Source organism: Panicum hallii, chromosome 7 (genome assembly GCF_002211085.1).
Source record: "Panicum hallii strain FIL2 chromosome 7, PHallii_v3.1, whole genome shotgun sequence".
NCBI classification, from domain to species: Eukaryota; Viridiplantae; Streptophyta; class Magnoliopsida; order Poales; family Poaceae; genus Panicum; species Panicum hallii.
In genome coordinates this window covers 13,771,061-13,788,947 of record NC_038048.1, presented here as the reverse complement: position 1 = coordinate 13,788,947, position 17,887 = coordinate 13,771,061, and the positions used below count along the sequence as shown (strand labels likewise).

At 40.7% G+C, this 17,887-nt stretch overlaps 1 protein-coding gene across 2 annotated transcripts; it reads right to left on the bottom strand.

Moving 5' to 3' along the window:
• Positions 1 to 2,674: 2,674 nt before the first annotated feature.
• Positions 2,675 to 17,669, bottom strand: LOC112899438 (acetyl-CoA carboxylase 2-like). Of its 2 annotated transcripts, none has more exons than XM_025967915.1 (34): positions 17,512 to 17,669; positions 15,733 to 16,016; positions 15,218 to 15,275; positions 14,364 to 14,730; positions 13,999 to 14,205; positions 13,752 to 13,913; positions 13,552 to 13,644; positions 12,862 to 12,957; positions 12,585 to 12,758; positions 12,414 to 12,507; positions 12,158 to 12,345; positions 12,018 to 12,068; positions 11,833 to 11,872; positions 11,630 to 11,754; positions 11,394 to 11,510; positions 11,216 to 11,290; positions 11,087 to 11,143; positions 10,899 to 11,003; positions 10,718 to 10,804; positions 10,178 to 10,369; positions 9,901 to 10,089; positions 9,260 to 9,370; positions 8,797 to 8,886; positions 8,544 to 8,720; positions 8,273 to 8,350; positions 8,068 to 8,190; positions 7,738 to 7,977; positions 7,232 to 7,503; positions 6,920 to 7,154; positions 6,463 to 6,815; positions 6,166 to 6,379; positions 5,782 to 5,961; positions 3,524 to 5,683; positions 2,675 to 3,298 (listed from the first exon to the last, which is right to left on the bottom strand). In XM_025967915.1, exons 2-34 carry the CDS (start codon positions 15,929 to 15,931, stop codon positions 3,242 to 3,244), a joined length of 6,966 nt encoding a protein of 2,321 aa, XP_025823700.1. In that variant the 5' UTR covers positions 15,932 to 16,016; positions 17,512 to 17,669; the 3' UTR covers positions 2,675 to 3,241. The 2 variants fall into 2 exon arrangements, with proteins under 2 accessions (XP_025823700.1, XP_025823701.1); XM_025967916.1 differs by having other exon boundaries at positions 6,920 to 7,151; positions 17,512 to 17,668.
• Positions 17,670 to 17,887: the final 218 nt, after the last annotated feature.

The following is a 17,887-nucleotide window of genomic DNA, read 5'->3' as shown; positions in this document are numbered from 1 at the left end:
CACCTGTCCGCCAACGCTGCAAGTAGAGAGCGGTCCAGCTGCATCCGCTTCTTCGCACCACCGTCTTGGCCGTCGCCGGCCTGAAGCATACGTGAGAGTGGCAGCAAACCAGCCTCACGTAACCTGTATATTTTGCATTGTGGTTACAATTATCTTACACGCTATACATTAGTTTCGTAAAAAAAATAAAGTATCACCTGTCAAGCCAGCGGTCGTCCAGGTGCAACAACTCCTTTGCTACACGAGGGCGCAACTCGTGAAGCTCCTGCCCCTCCACCGCAGCCAGGTACGACCTGTGCCGTTCATCGATGTGCGCGTCAAGGAGCTCTGGTGTCTGCGCCATATCTGCATGAAAAATATAAGTACCGTAAGACACATTCCTACGAACAATTGAAAATACTATAAACTATTTACAATAGAACTAACCTAACAAATATTTGTAAAAGCTATTCAAAATACTGAAACCTATTCAAAATATAACTACCTTAAAAAATATATCTAAAAACTACTGCAATTATAAAAACTATTCAAAATATAACTACCCTAAGAAATATTTCTAAAAGCTATTCAAAATACCGAAACCTATTCAAAATACCGAAACCTATCCGAAATATAACTACCCTAAAAAATATATCTAAAAACCACTGCAATTATAAAAACTATTCAAAATATAACTACCCTAAAAAATATTTCTAAAAGCTATTCAAAATACCGAAACCTATTTGAAATATAACTACCCTAAAAAATATATCTAAAAACTACTGCAATTATAAAAACTATTCAAAATATAACTACCCTAAGAAATATTTCTAAAAGCTATTCAAAATACCGAAACCTATTCGAAATATAACTACCCTAAAAAATATATCTAAAAACTACTGCAATTATAAAAACTATTTAAAATATAACTAGCCTAAGAAATATATCTACCAACTATTAAAATACTCAAAACTATTTAAAATAGAACTATCCTAACAAATATTTCTAAAAACTATTGAAAATACTGAATTCTACGTATAACTACCCTAACAAATATTCGTAAAAATAATTAATAATTATACGATTATAATACCTCCAAACCGACGTGTGGACAGGGCTTCGCCGCTTTGTCTCCTCTCTTCCTCTCCTCTCCTCCTTTTCTTTTTTCTGATTTTTGATGAATTTTATGAGAATTAGGGGGTGGGTGGGGGCTTAAATAGTGGGGGGGGGGGGGGGGACATCCCGCCCGTTGGGAGGGCGGGACGTGGGCCTCCCGCCCGTTGGGGGGCGGGATGCCCCCAACGGGCGGGAGGCCCACGTCCCGCCCTCCCAACGGGCGGGAGGCCCCTCGGAGGACACCTCGCCCGTTGGAAGGGCGGGATGTCGCCTGACTTTTCGCAAAGAGGCCCCTGCGAAGAGATTTTCCTCCCCCCGCCGACCCCCCGCCCGTTGGATGGGCGGGATGCGTCATCCCACCCTTTCATTGGGCGGGAGGTACCCATTTTTCGAAATTTCCCAAACCGGCACCCTTTTTTTGAATTTAAATTTCTTTTTAACCCTTTTTTAAAAAAAATTCGGTAATTTAGGCCATTTTCACCGTGCAGAACCAACCTGTAGGCCATTTTCACCGTGCAGAACCAACCTGCTGCCACACTGTCATTTTCTCCACGCGGACCCGACCTATGCTGCCATCTTTAACCTGGCACCTAGGTCCCCACCAAACATGTTTTTTTTCCCACACGTAATTTGTACCCGTTACCCCCCACCATATAAAGATTTGTTTGCCCGCAGGTAATTTAGGCCATTTTCACCGTGCAGAACCAACCTGCTGACAGACTGTCATTTTCTCCACGCGGACCCGATCTATGCTACCATCTTTAATCTGGCACCTAGGTCTCCACCAAACATGTTTTTTTTTCTCACAGGTAATTTGTACCCGTTAGCCCCCGCCCCCCACCCCACCCCCCTCCCCCCCCCCAACCACCACCACCATATAAAGTCTTTTAACCTACAGGTAATTTGTACGCGTTAGAAGGGTATTTTGTCCATCCGGGGCCGGGGTGTTGCGGTGCCCTACAGGCAAACCCACCTGCAACTGGGTTCTCTTTGGATCCAGCTGGGGTAAATTTTAACCGACTAAATTTTAACTCTATCACATCGCTATCACTGTCACATAAGATGTTTACTATCACATCAGATGTTTAGTAAATTAAAAATATTAAACATAGCTTACTAACAAAACTAATTGCAACTAATTCATAAGATGAATCTATTAAGTCTAATTAATCCATAATTAGCCCTGTGATGCTACAATAAATATATGATAATTATATATTAATTAGAATTAATAGACTCCAATTAATTTTATAATTAGCTCATGTTTAATCATCCTAATTGACATCGAAATATAGGATCATAGAAACATACAATTAGTTTTATAATTATTAGTTCGAAATATACAATTAGTTTTATAATTAGCTCATGTTTAATACTCCTAATTAGCATCGAAACATGCAATTAGTTTTATAATTAGCTTATATTTAATCCTCCTAATTGGCATCGAAACATACAATTAGTTTTATAATTAGCTTATATTTAATCCTCTATAATTAATTTATATTTAATCCTCCTAGTTGGCATCGAAACATACTAGCATCAAAACATACGATCATACGAATCGAAACCATATACAATATGACATGACTAAACTTTAGCCATTAAAATCCAAACACTCAACACTCCCTTACTAACAAGGGGCAGTAGAAAATTACAGGTAATCCAGGAAAGGTACAAACGACATGCTGTGCATTCAAGCATTATGAGTGCCAGCAAATTCTAATGCCGAATTCTATTCAACAACATTTATTTCACGTAGAGGTACACATGCCTACAAAACATATTATTCAAGTTCAAGATTTAATGAACCACTCAACTGTATGCTAGTATCCGCAAGATACACCCTAAAATTACAGAATTGAACCCCTGGTTACATCACAGAACTACAGCGATACAACTTCGTGCCTTACTTGATTACTGCAAAACCAGAGCACATATTCACTTTGTGCCCTTGCTAATTGTCGGCTGCCCCAAGCTTTGCGCTTATATCAACCACAGGATCAGGTCCAACAGAACAAATTTTAATAAATAATGGTCGATTCAGATCAGAAATGATCAATCAAGGCTGAGCAATATCCTTCTATGTATGTACTTCATCAAAAACATGTAGCATACACATTATGTTGGATGTGTCGTTATCATTTCATCAACCAAGGACCTTATTGACTTCCTGAACCAACTTGGCTCTCTGAGAGGGATCCATCTGAACGAGCATCCAAAGGAACATGTGAGAAGATGAAAATGGTTACACGATATCTGTATGTATTAGAACCATGATTTGGCAAGACGCACAGTAAGTGTCTAGCAATATACAATCGGAATAGGAACTCTGAAGAAGTAAGATGCAGCAGATAGCACCAGGTGGAACCCAAGTTAAACACAATTAATAATCAGAGAGCGACTGGAGTCTGAAAATAGCAAAGCTTACCTTATTTAATAGTGTAGAAAGACCCTGCGAGAATGCTTCAAGATCTAAACTGGAGTCTGCAAGATCGGAGAGCGACTGAGACACCTTCTGAGCCCTTAGGTTTTGGATATATCCCTTGTAGTTTTCAGGATTGTCCTTCCAGGCAACAAAAGCATCATCATCATCCCATTCAGTGCTTCCTATTTTGGCTTGAGAAGCCAAGTACCATTCCTTGATCAGCTCGACTGCTGATTGGTGAGTGAAGTGGTCACCAGCTATTCCTCTTATTTCTTTTGCAAGAACATCTTCGGAGATCCTCCTCCGTAGCCTTTTGTAGAAGAAAGAGCGTGATTCTTCCCAATCTACCACTTTTTTAATCACACCTTTAGCTGCCATTCTGAGGGAAGTATCATGCAATTCAGCAAACCGTATTGCAATCTGGGTATATATAGGCAATAACTGTTTTGTACGAGCTTCTATACTCTTCTGAAGGGATTCTATGTCCGGTAGACTTCCATTTCCAAGCTTTGCACCTTGGAGTTCTGCTTTCAGATTCATCAACTCTGGGTCAAGCCTACCCATACAATCTTGGAGTTCCTCTGACCTGAACTTGATTTCAATTAACCCTTGAGGTTCAAGAACATTGCCTTTCGCAGTCCTCTCAGCATAACACTCAATTCGGTCTGGATTTATTTTGCTGTCAACCACAACCCAAGCTCCTCCACGCAGCTCTCCAGCCATAGGAATGTAGACAAATGCAGGCTGATTGTATGTCCTAAGGTTCTCAACAATTGTTGACCCAGCCTGAAGAATTCCTTCAAACAGATCTCTTTGTCCACCAGAGAAACCTCTCCAGTTAGCAAGGATGAACAGAGGCAATCCTTCACGGTTGAAGTCCAACAATGCCTGAGCGGTCTTGGTTGCAGAATCAGGGAACCACACTTGTCCAGCACGAGGAACAGACCGCTCATGGGAATCAAGCTGGCCTGGATCAGCTGGGACAAGCTGCATCATGGTCTGTGTCTCCACAGCTATGACACCTACAGGAATTCCTCCAAGCTTTGCTCTGCCAGTAACAACTGTTTTTGCCCATCCTTCAAATGTCTCCACAAAGCTGTCTTTGTCGAACATACCACCCAACCATTTCCCTTGGCTGTCATCTACACCACGAATGGCCGCACGCGGATCACATGTGTTCTCAGGGATGTATGCAACAGGTCTGTCTGGTGGATCCAAAGGTTTTGTAATAGGAAGAGGTCCACCAATGTTGGCAGGAACATAGCTGAGCCACCTCAATATATTGTAAACACCTTCAAGGTCATCTGAAACAGTCAAGTGGACAACACCATTGGTTGCCATGATCTTAGGACCACCCAACTGCATGTGAGAGCTGTACACTTCCCGCCCAAGAAGCTTGTTCAGGGCAGAAAACCCAGTTAAAATAATAGGCTGGTCAAGACGTTGTATGCAACGTATACCAAGCCGAGCAAGATAAGCACCTATCCCTACAGTCCGTCCAGTCACGAATGTAAGTGTAAATGTCTCCTCGTATGCCCTAGAATAAGCACTGGCAATAGCAGCACTTCCATTTATATTCTCAACACCAAGCCCATCCTCCTTGCCCACAACAGAGTCAATAATCCACCTAATTTCACCACTATCCAGCTGCAGCTTATGTGCTATAACAGAAGAGCTAATACGAGCATAGTCTTCTTCAGTTAGATAAATGTACTGAAATCCACGTTCAGGGCTACCTTCATCAGACCACCCAACACGGAAGCAAGATTTCACTTCATCGGCTATGCCAATCCTAGCACCGGAGTTTGCTGCCAAGTATATAAGAGGAAGCTTCCTCTCGCAGGCCAGGTTGGTGACAGCTTCAAAAAACGCATCTTCCCTTGGGCCAAATGATCCAGCTCTGAAAGTAATATCATTTGCTACAACAATAATCTGCCTGCCATTGGGAAATTCAGGAGTGGACATCTCTAAGATCCAAGCTACCATGCCAATGTCATTGAGCCCAGCAGGACGCTCCATGGGAATTATAGGAGTGCCCCAAGACCCATGTTTTTCGGCAAACACCAGCTCTGTTGCTTTCACATAAGATTTACTATTTTCGCTTCCTTTAGAAACACTGGAGCCATTGGACTGCCATGACTTCTGCAGTGCAGTTTCAAATGCCTACAATTTTTTAGCCATTATCAGCTTTGGTTGAAAATAACTATAACACAGATAGGTACATGAGAGGGAGATTGATAAGGAGAGAGAGGTCAACTCACCAATGGAAAATCATAGCAATAAGTAGTTCTGTTGTTCCTAGCAGAGCAGCGTTTTAGATCAATGACACTCAAAGGTTGATACGGATTATTCAGTGCAGAACCATGCAAGGGACCAGCTGGCGAAGAAGCAGAATGGTATACTAACTTCTGTGATTCTGTATCTTCCACTTCCCGGTAGATCTAAAACCATTAAAAGAGTTATGTGCTTCAGAACATGATTAAATGGGGTGATAGTTCGAAATATATAAGAACCACATGTAGACTTATATTTTAATGTGCGCAATACAAAATAAGGAAATATAGTTCGAAATATATAAGAACCACATGTAGACTTATATTTTAATGTGCGCAATACAAAATAAGGAAATAGTAGGGCCAACTTACATCAACAGTGCACGTGTGACTAGTAACATTTGTAGTTACAACCCTCCAGGTGCCACTGGCAGGCCCATCGCAGTCCAACTTGAGTTTCACCTCCCACTGGCATACAGAAAGATGATGCATCTGTGCACCAACAAGTTCATGTATCTTCAGAGCCATTGATTTTAAAAGTGAACAAGCAGTAGCTTCATCTTGGCCAACATCGACAATTGCGCTCCTGATTACAATGAAAAGCTTTGTTGAGGAGGCAAACCATGGCAAGCCAAATCTTTCGAAATAAAGGATTATGTACACACTTACCCTGAAAAAGGAATGAGATCAAGAAGCTTTTGTTCTTTCAATATGCACAAATACATGTGAGAATGACCAGTCCTAATCGCGTGAAGCTCTAATTCTTCAATAGCAGTCATCAACGACCTTAAAATGCTATTTGATGTAAATGACAAAGATTCTGTAGGACCTCCTACTTCAGTATCGCCAATTTGGGCTGATGTAAACTTGTTGCCTGCATTGGGTTGCCTGACAATAGTTCGGAAAAATACCCTATGCAACATTTTGGGGTTTTCAGTATTTCTTAGTGTGTAGATATGCCATTGACGGTCACGTGATGGAGTATACTTCATTTCATTGTATCCTTTCACTTTCAACTTATCCTGTATTCATAATACACAAAATGAGTTATAAATAGTGAAGAACACAAGCAAGCCATAAGAACAAGATGTAGCAAAACAACATGCAGTAATGTTGATAAACAGACCAATTCAAGAAGCGCAGAGAGGGGAGGCTCCACATGCCGGAGAATCTGCTCTTCGTCATAACAACTCTTTTCATCTGACCAGAGGAATGAGTGGCGCATCGGCATGCGTGCTTCATCTCTCTGAACAATGCAACTTATAACCTTCAAACCAGCAGCTCGGAGATCATTTGCGATACTAGTATCCTTGAGTATCTTGGTAAGTTTTTCCATCCTATGTTGAGCTTGATCATCACTGCTGAAAGAGATGGATCAGTTACATAGATCACAGACAAAAGATCCATTGAACATACCTCATATTGCACATGAACAGACCTGATATTATTTTCATTTTCAGCACTCAATAGAGCAATGTGCATCATGTTGCCCTCAGAGCTGTCATGTTGTGCCGAATCCTTTAAGGCAGCTACAATGTCCGTTCGCACAGATTCAAGTGATTTGAGAACCACCATGGCACCCCATCTCTTTCGATCAAGAACGGCCCCTTGTCCATTTTTAGTATCAACATGCCCTCCAGAAAATTCCCATAAAGCAAAGGCACCAGATTCCTTAAATTTCATTTGGATGCTATCCTTCACAAGAAGAGGCTGAAAAGTATTATTTGCAGGTTAGCCAGCATGTCTTGCTATACATATAGTACAAGTTGGGAAATCAAAACTTTCCAAACCCAACTAATTTTAGTCAATCTTCAGTATGCCTTGTCTCAATATTTAGTGAAATGAAAAGATGAGCATCTCATGTCATTAGGGCATTTCTTAGTATATACATACCAGACGTGCTCAGTGGGACTATGAAAGACATCAAGTTAGTTGGCATAATACCTGGTACAATCGAGATATATATGTCTCGATCACTTTCTGCTGAACAGTTGGATCACTGTAATCAAACAAAGAAATAAGTGCATCTTCAACAGGCAGTGGGGCAGAGACTAAATCTTCCATGCTATCTTTAATAGTCATTTCTCCCTTATGCATCCCCAGATCAGAAAGGCTTCTTGCGATGCTTGCACAGAGTTCACTTAGTTTAGTTTGTTCGAGAAGTTCACTTGCTTTAAGGGCCAACTGTTGTTATTAAGATGCATGGAATTAGTTAAAATAAAATATCAAAGAAAATCATAACAGGAATATCTAGGTTATTTTAAGTCACTGCACCTTATAATATCTTTTATGATTGAGTGAAGAAAAGCGAACCAGCAGATCCCTGTAAGCAGCAGGATTTGGATAAACCAGCTTTTCCATAAGTGCTGTTACAAGCTTAGCTTTGTTCCTCACACCCTATGAACAAAATCACACTATCAATAACAGAAACTTTTTAGTGATCATTTGCATAAAGACATCAGACCATGAAGAAAATTACCTGGTGAGACAATACAATGTCTACAACCTTCAGCAGGTCTTTACTGTGCTGATGACGCAGGGTTTCAATCACGTCAGACTGTCAAGACATAATTAAAGAAAAATTGTAAGACAGATTGTATCCAGTGAATTCCATCTGAAGACATGCAAAAGTTTTAAGCTACATGTACATGTCATTTGTTAAAATGTGCTCCTAACTAGGAGAATGGAAAGGAGTGAACATTTTGTGTTTTTTTAGTGCTGATCTGTTCAGTTTGAATATGTCTGATAACCTGAATCCCATCACTGAAAAGTTCTTCCACAGCAAGATACTCCTCGAAAAGGGACTTGACAACAAAATGAGCATGGCTTTCTCTCCCACCGTCATACGACTTGAGTAGGCTCATAAGAGGCTCAACAAGCCTCTCGTTCGCAGCTTTTTCCTTCTCTGAACCATAAGCAAGATTTGCCTACAATACCCAAAAAAAAAGCCAAAATTAGCAAACAGTTTAAAATGCAATACCATACAAGAAATATAAAACTGACCTCAATGATGTCTCTCAGCAGCTTGGATGGGAAGTCCTTGTTTTCACCACGGTAAAAGTTCAACTTGTATTCCTTGTATTTATCCTCTAACTGCATAATAAAAGATAGAAATATAAGAGCTCAAATGAAAAAGGTACATACCAGAAGATTTACAATCACGAAATCAAAACAAAACTTACTGAAAGATTCAGCTTCTATCGTAAAATGCTGAAGTGAAATACTTTGAATTTTAGCACATGAATACAATTTTAAATTTTGCATAATAAACTACAACAAACTACAGAGTCTAAAGCACATAACACAGTGCAAACTAGTGTTATAAAATATCATAATTTTACTCTGGTGATGCCAAACTTTTCTGTCATCAACATAAGCCAATATGAAAAATTAAGATAATCTATCTGGTAAAATGAATCATCTTTCCTTTAAACCAGATTGGCTATATCTTGTAATTGTCCCATACCTCACTCTTAAGGTTTCTTGGAAGCCTAGTTGCTAGAACTGACATAAGTTCATCCCACTGTAGGAAAGGAAGCTCAGGATCGTCCAGACAGCATACCAGATCTTGTACAACCTGAAAAGAAGCAGAGTTTAAAATGAATCAATCAATATGTGATAAATAAATGCTAAGGAATTAATGAGATATACACCAAAACAAATGACTTCAAATGAAAGAAGTGCAACTGAAAATTATGAAACTAGAAGATAAACCTCTTGAAAGAAAGAAAATGATTGATGTAGCAAAATTTGCAGTTACACTAACATGAGCTTTATCAGCATAGGCTAGCCATTATAATTTTCCATAGATTTTTACAAAGTTTGGAACCAAAAGTTAGCAGGACCAAAAAAGGAACCCAGGCTTACCCTTAACTCATAAAAGCATACTCTCTCTGTCCCGAAGATGAATCTAATGATACTTATTTGGCACCATAAATATTGGTACTTTTTTGTATAAACATGCTAAAACTTAAAGATGGTTTGATTTAGAACAAAGCTAGAATAACACTCTATTTGGGATGTAGTACACAAAACATAATATAAGTAAAGGAAACACAAGACAAAGAAAAGAAATGAAAGATAATCACAATAAGATGGAATATTTACTTCGTTGATATTATGCTCATATCCTGCAAGGACCATTCGAGCGGCATTCAAACTTGCAGCATATCTTTTGTGTACTTGATTAGAGGCAGCAACAGGAAGGCCCATTTGTGGAAACATTCCATCAAATGGTTCAGCTCTTTTCACAGCAGAAGGGTCATCAAGATCCAGCCTTGCTATAAGATCACCAGCCTAGAACAAAATACAAGTTCAGAAATGTGACATGCAATGGTTATGTGATGCAAGCACAATGCACGGAGTGGAGATGTACGATTATAACCTGCAATGCCTGGCCCTCAGACATCATAACATGAATGACACCAGAAGCAGGCGACAAGAGAGGCATGCACATCTTCATAACCTCAACTTCCGCATATGGTACATCGGCATCAACATGAGCACCATCAGCAACCAAGAACCGAAGAAGTTTGCAGGGTGTCTCAGCTAATAACTTTGATGGATCATGATCATTCTGCAAGAACACACAGTCATCACCTACTTGGGGCATAGCATAGTACAGCTAAAATCTTACTTAAAAAGGCCTCTTTTCGATTCCCCCCTCATTACAGTGATTTTTTAAGTCAGGTATTGTAGTTAAATGTCACTAGAATCAAGTATGTTATAACTTCACAACAAGGATTAAGCACAATTTTCTAACATGATGTATCCTGTTAGCAAACAATATGATTTTTTGAAGATAAGGTAGTGATTACAGACGAAATGCAGTAATAAATGATAGACAATAAATGATAGACAAATCTAGCAAAAGTTTCCCAATCAGACACCAAGAATAATATAAAGGGAGAAAGAGAGTATGCACCTGTAACAAACATGTCTTTCCATCAATCAGAAGTCGTGTACCACCAGCTTCTTCTTCCGCATAAATTACATGGCTATTTCCATCCAGCTGAAGCCATTACAGTTCAACAATCAGAACTGACATAAACTTTGAAGCCATTTATCAGAAGTATTAATAAATCATAAAAGAAAGAACAAGGTACCTGCATTAAGAGGCCACCATCACACAGAGATTGTACATTCGCTTCAATTGCTGAATCATTCATTCGCAATCTGTAGCTACCATGTCCAGTCCTTACAGTTTCAATCTACAACACAATGCAGACAAGACTCAGAATCCCTTAACTTTATTGTAGCTGAAATAGATTTTGTTATGGAATGTCACACTTACTGTGTATTTGCTCCCTTCGATATTCAGATTAACTGTTGAATTGACAAGGGATATATGCTGCATGTAAGAGTATTTGGTCAACCATTCTTCACCTTAAAGAAATATCCAGAGTATCCTACAAAAACATACCTTTGGTGGAATCTGGCCCTTGGTGAGATAACTAACATACTCAGAAACAGTGGCTGCATTGGCGGTTACAGTTTTCTGTAGGACGTAACAACGATTAAATTAGACCAAACATTGGTATGTTTTTTCACAGTAGCATGAGAGAAGTGCTAGCATGAGTGGTGTTATTTCTTCATCTTACATATAGAGCTCCTCCAACCACTGAAATATACCATGGGGGCCTCTCAGCTTGAACACGCATAGCTATTCTGGTATCGAGCCAACCAGTATGAATCTTGTTTTCTCTGAAGTCTGAAGCCTGAATGAATATAGGGAGATAGCACCACAGGTTTAGGTGTAATGGAAAAACAAACACAATGATAGTATAAAACCAACAAAAAGAAAAGGAGGCTTTAGAAGGTGGTTAACATTTCTCACATTTAAGAGATCAACTGTGTAATCAACATTTGAATGAATTTCTCCACGAATTTGAATCTCTTTTAATGCAAGAACCATGTTCGTTATTGCTGCTGATCTAGAGAGTCCATATGCAAAAACATGTCCTGTATAGAAACAAGCAAACTTTCAAAAATGAGGACCAAAACAAATTACAAAGAATATTTCACTTGATTTGCACATACCGAACTGAGAATCAGCAAATTCATGAATGCCTCCACCAGACTGAAAACAGATAAATGGGGAGTCAGAATGCTATTTGTTTAACTAAATGAGACAAATGGTTAATTAACAAACAGCCCCATCTATACTATCTGCACCAACGCAGAATGGTTAATGTGCTAGTTTAACAAAGTTGCAAACAGGTTACCTTTACTGAGAAGTAGGCCCAAACATTAGGCTTGCTTTTAAAACTTATCTCCTGAAAAATTGAAGAAAAAAAATCAAGACCTGGTTATTTTACCAAACTTAATCTGTTTGACCAATATATATGTCATCACAAAACCTCACCTTCACTTTTCCGCCGGTAGGTTTGAAACCATCATCCGGATCCTCGCTAGTAATTCTAACTGCCACACAATGGCCCTTTGGCCATTGAGAATCTACTTCATCAAAATTAAATGGTGTAGCAAGAGCTGCTGTTTTCCTCCAAATGTCATACCCTCCTCCATAGTCCATTCCATAGAAACGTCTGATTTCTACATAACGAGACAATTTAGAAATTAAAATAATAAGGAACTAAATAAGTTGTTAGATTGGTAATTACCTGGAATCTGCCAAAGAGGTATGCCCATTCCAACAGCAACTTGACCTGCGGGCAGATTTACTTCAGCTATCCACTCAGTGACTGGATGCTCGACCTGAATGGAGACCATTTAACATTGTAAAGGATTTCCAACAGGTTAATTAATCAATAACGAGGCTAAACAGAGCAAACCTGTAATCTGGGATTAAGCTCCAGAAAATAGTATTCTCCAGTCTCCATGCTGTAAAGATATTCAACAGTAGCAGCACCAACATAACCCACAGCCTTAGCAAGCCTCCTTGCTGCCTGCTCAAGTGCTTTAACTGTCTCACGAGGAGCAACAGTAACTGGGCCTTCCTCAATGATCTGTTGTAAAAAAATTTGAACAGAACTACAAGTGAGAAATAGATTGCATAACAAAATATGGTTCAATAATTGTGTATGTGGGTGGGTAGGTAGGGGGCCAGACCTTTTGGTGTCGCCGTTGCACACTGCAATCACGACTGTGAAGTGCTGCTACATTGCCATATTGATCACAAAGCAACTGAACTTCAAGATGACGACTCTATAATAGAGAACAAGACTTAGAATCAAGCACAACGTTGGCTACAGCTAACAAAGCACAATTCTAGGCTTCCAGATGAACAGAATGAACAAGTTGTTTTGGTTGTTTGACAAACCACAGTTCAATAAAGAGTGATGATCGTGAAAACCTAACAAGTGTATTCAAGGTAGTCCAAAAGAAAAAGGGTTAAACATTTTCCCCACAAAGTGTTGGAAACAAGGTATGTTGCTTCTCTCCAACCATGGTCCCAACCTTTCCATGGTACCGACTACCGACTGTAAATTGACATAAATGGTTCATGTACATGTCATTCAAAACTAAGAAAAGCTTAGTCCAACTCCAGCAAGGGCAGTGTTTCAACCGGAACACAATGATTCCTAGATTCTAAAAACAGTACGCTATCCACTCAGCTGTTGTCTTTTTCAACAGTACCCATCAATTAACTTCTCATAAATATGTTGATCTCCAGAAATGGTCATCGGTTCATTTGTCATTAATGTATCGGACGAAGCTTGCAGAAGATACAGCAATAACTCCCGAGAAAAAAAAAAGAGGGGGGGGGGTCAAATATAACTTCCAGAGAGAAAAACTAACCTGGGATGCAAGCCTCATGATAAATATTGGGGAGCCAGGGACTTCACCTTGCACTTGCTTAAACAGTGCTCTAACCTCATCATCATTATGAACCTGTCGAGGAAATCGAGTTAATCATGTCAAAAAGGTGGTTAGCTCTTCATACCAAACTCCAATGTGCACAATCTCTTAATATATAGTTGACACATAAAATAACGAACCTTTCTTATTCCTTTACCACCACCTCCCCAAGAGGCCTTAATCATGGCAGGATAACCAACAACCTGACAACTCGCAACAGCTTCTTCTGTGGTAGTAACACAAGCTTTTCTATACATCTCCTCAGGTATCGCGTCTAAGCAGCACTCTAATGGAACTTCAACCTAAACACAGTGCCATTAGAATATGAAAATGAATATAGGTAAGATCAGCAGATAGTCATCAAAGAGAGGAGAGTGCGAGACTCACATGTGATCCACTCCACGAAAGAGTCGGGACCCCGGCTGCTTGAGCAATGAGAGCTGAACCAACCTTATCTCCCAATGCATTCATTGATGATGCAGGTGGCCCAAGAAAAACGATTCCTTTTGCAGTCAATGCATCTGGCAGTTCAGGATTCTCAGAAGCATGACCCCAACCAGGCCAAACAGCAGAAACACCTACTCTTTCTGCTATCTGCAATATCAAAAGTCCATAGTTTTAATGGTTACAATTAGACAACCACATTAGCTGAGCTGGGAGAAATATGAATCTCTACTTAAATATGCCAATGGTTACCAAGGAAGAAAGGAACTAGTGGATCAGTAGTAAACCAAAAGATTAGCAGCGCTAACCTCCACTATGAGTTGAACATTTGCATAGTTGTTATTATTTGTTCCACCAGGCACCTCTACAAATTGATCAGCAATTCTAATGTGTTCTGCATTTATCCTCATGTCTTCCGGAGTTGCCATAGCTATGAGCTGAATTGCCTTCTCCGATCCAAAAGTATCATTAGCCCATGTCCGGATACTCCTCATGAACTTTGCTGCTGCCATTCCATTGTTGGCCACTAATATACTGTGAATTGGTGCTTTGCCACCTAACGCCGCACAAAATTCAACAACCTTGGACACTGAGGCATGTCTACCGTTATGTGTTTCATTTATAATCCCATTCATTTGATAGGACTCTGCTGGCCCCCTGGGATCCTCAGATCCACTGCAAAAGGACAAAAGGAAAGGATTATTGTTGTGTTCAGAATGCTTACAATATGCATGGTTTTCATAAATCAACAAAGTTCAAATAGGCTTTGTATCTATCATATATGTACAGTTCAAGTCAAGCATTTACATTGAACAAAAGTCTGAAAAAGATGTATGCGGACATGATTTCATAATTGTCTGCGTTCTAGCTATTCTGAAAGTAGTTTTGCAGCATGAGCTGTAACCACGTCATATGAGTGAGCGTATTCATTATGCTCTAAATAGCAGATACAGAAACAGGTCCATGGCTGTGTTACAAACTGCAACAGGACAGCACATATTTTGAATCATTTACTATCATACATTGAGGTGTACGGTCCTACAATATTTCAGCACAGAGCAACATTAAGACAAGTAGTAATGAGGAAACTAGTATAAATAAGCTGCAGAATATTTTTCCAAAATAAACATGTAATAAAACTGTAAAATGTCAAAGTGCGTACTGCGAAATATCCACTTCCGAAGTTGCCTCATTTGGGAGGTCGATGATGCCAGCAAGACCTACATGAAGACAAACATTTGAGACTGAGCACATCTACATTAATACCTAGCAACTATAATCTAATTTTCTGTGCATATTTCACTGACAAAAAAGACGTAGAGCATCACTTGTTTCAACAGGAATGAATATATAAAGAAAATAAAAATTCAGACATATGTAATTTGATGTACTGCATATGTTATCTTGCAAATACTTTTTCTTCTAAAGAAATATATATATGCAGTAATAAGAACATCATATCGAATATTTAAAATTTACTCTCGATTATCTGAAAAAGAAAAGATTAGTCTTGCTGCAGTACTGTTTTATCAGAGCAAGTTCCACAGCTACCATTTTTATGTCATACATATTATCGAGGCTGCAACATTACAATGTTAAACAATATCACGCAAGAAAACTTCATATCTGGATGGAAGCAAAATTTTAGCTTGAATCAAGAAAAAAAATTCACAGTACCTTGACGAACAGACTGGTTGTGCTTTTTGGCATCAGATACCCCATCTCCTCCATCACGAAGTGAACGTGTGCGGCTTTTCCTTCGGGTTGAGGGCCTCGATGATGCGGATGGGAATGTAGTCCCAGCTGAACTTCTCTGGCGATTAGGGAGTAGTGGCAGCACCTTTGAGGCAGCTGCAGCTAATCCAAGTTGCGACATTATCGTTCCGTAGCCCAGACAGCACAATTAAAGATTTTCTCAAAGGCACAGTGCCATTAAACCAGAGGGAAAACTCCTGGGAAATCTGACAGAAGCCAATGAGAAAGTTATTTGTTAAGTCAATGCAGAGCAACTTCATCAGTGCTCTAGCAGAATACTCTTAGGAAGTTAGAATATTTAAGAAAACAAAAGAAGGATTATGGTTTATAGGTCACTCGCTAGTAAAACCTGTTCACTTGTTCAGAATCAAGAAAGGTACAGTTTATCCAGCACCCACCATGTCCTAGGTTTTAGAGATGTTTTAGAAACCCACTCATTTGAAGGCTATGGGTACCTACTATGTTGAGATCTTATCTAGCTTATTGGCGACCTCTAAGAAGATTGGGAGGTGGAAGGACAGTGCATGTTCAGTTGCTAACATAAATGGAGCAACTGTGGAGCCAGATAGTGGCTGTTTAGTTGCTCACATTATAATGGTGCACTTGTGAAGACTACATTGAAAGTCAACCGAGCTGTATCAGTTATATGATGGATGTGGAAGAGAGGAGTCGGGGAGACATGCTTCCAATGGAGAGAAGACTAGCACAAAGTTATATTAGGCGGACAGAATAATCGAGGTGATGTGGCTGCTTGAGAGATGTTTAGAGAAAGTAAATGCAGAAGTATATAGATATTATTATAGATTTGAAGTATTCTTTCCAGGAGAAGGTAAATCAACTTTTCATACTAAATGCTCATTCCATCTCAGAGCGGATTGCTTTTTTTTTCTCCGAAAAGTGTAGGTAAAACCCCATTTCCGTGCACAACATACTGATGCAATGACACTTTATTTTTAGATTTAACATGCAGCAAAAAGAAATTAAAGTAAATATGGCACACAAAAGTAGGCACGAATTGCATGTGGGTAGTAGATAACCAGGGAAAGAATACCCACTACCCAGAACGTAAACATTGACACATAGCACAAAACTAACAAGCAACAAAGCCATGCGCATACCTTACCTGCCCACATGGAAACAGGAGTGCTTAAACCCTAATTCATCAGACAGCTGGTACTAAAACCTTAAACCCAATCATAGCAAAGACGCAGAACCACCACCTACCAAGTACCAACAGAACGGCAGCTAGCAATCTAGCATGGGCACGGTCATCACTGACTAGACCACAGCCAGCAACACTGGACATTAGCAGAGCCAGACAGAGGTTACCCCTTCATCCTGCAAGCAGAGACAACCTACATTTCACCTTCGCAGCAGCTCGAACCAACTATAGAGCCCGAATCCATCACCCACTCCGGTCAGCCTCCCATTCCCGTACAGAATTCATAGGATTCAGCCCAGAGGGTGCAAAACCCCTGCCCGTGCTGACGAATCCAGCCTTAAACCCACTACTCAGCCAGACCAACCAACCCCCATCCCACCGGCAACGGGGAGAGAAATGACGGCGCGCGGCCTCACCGGCGGTGTCGCTGATCGGCGTGCGGCGCGCGGATCTGGCGAGCTCCGCTGCGCTGCGACAGAGGGAGCGGCGCAGGCGACGAGCGGGACAAATAAATAGCGGAGCGGCAGGCGAGCTCATACCTCGGGAAGAATGGGTAGGCTGCGGAGAAGGCGACGCGCGGGGGTTGGATCCTTGCGGCGGCGGGGCGGAGCAGAGGAGGAGGGAGGAGGAGGCGCCGGGCGGAGTGGAGGCGAGGCGAGGCGGATATCCCGAGGGGTGGGGGCGAGCCAGGAGGGCGGAGGGATGGGGGGTGTGCGGCCTAAAATAATAATTTCGCGGCACGCATCGGCATCGGGGACTCCGCCAGGCTGCCGCGGTGGAGCGGAATGGCACGTGACCGCGCGGGCGGAGATGGGATATGGTGCGGGGCAAGTGGAGGGCCCAGATGCGGCCGGGTGGATAGGGTGGGGCAGGACGGACGCGCGTGGTTTCGCCCTGCGACGGGAGGCGATTCCG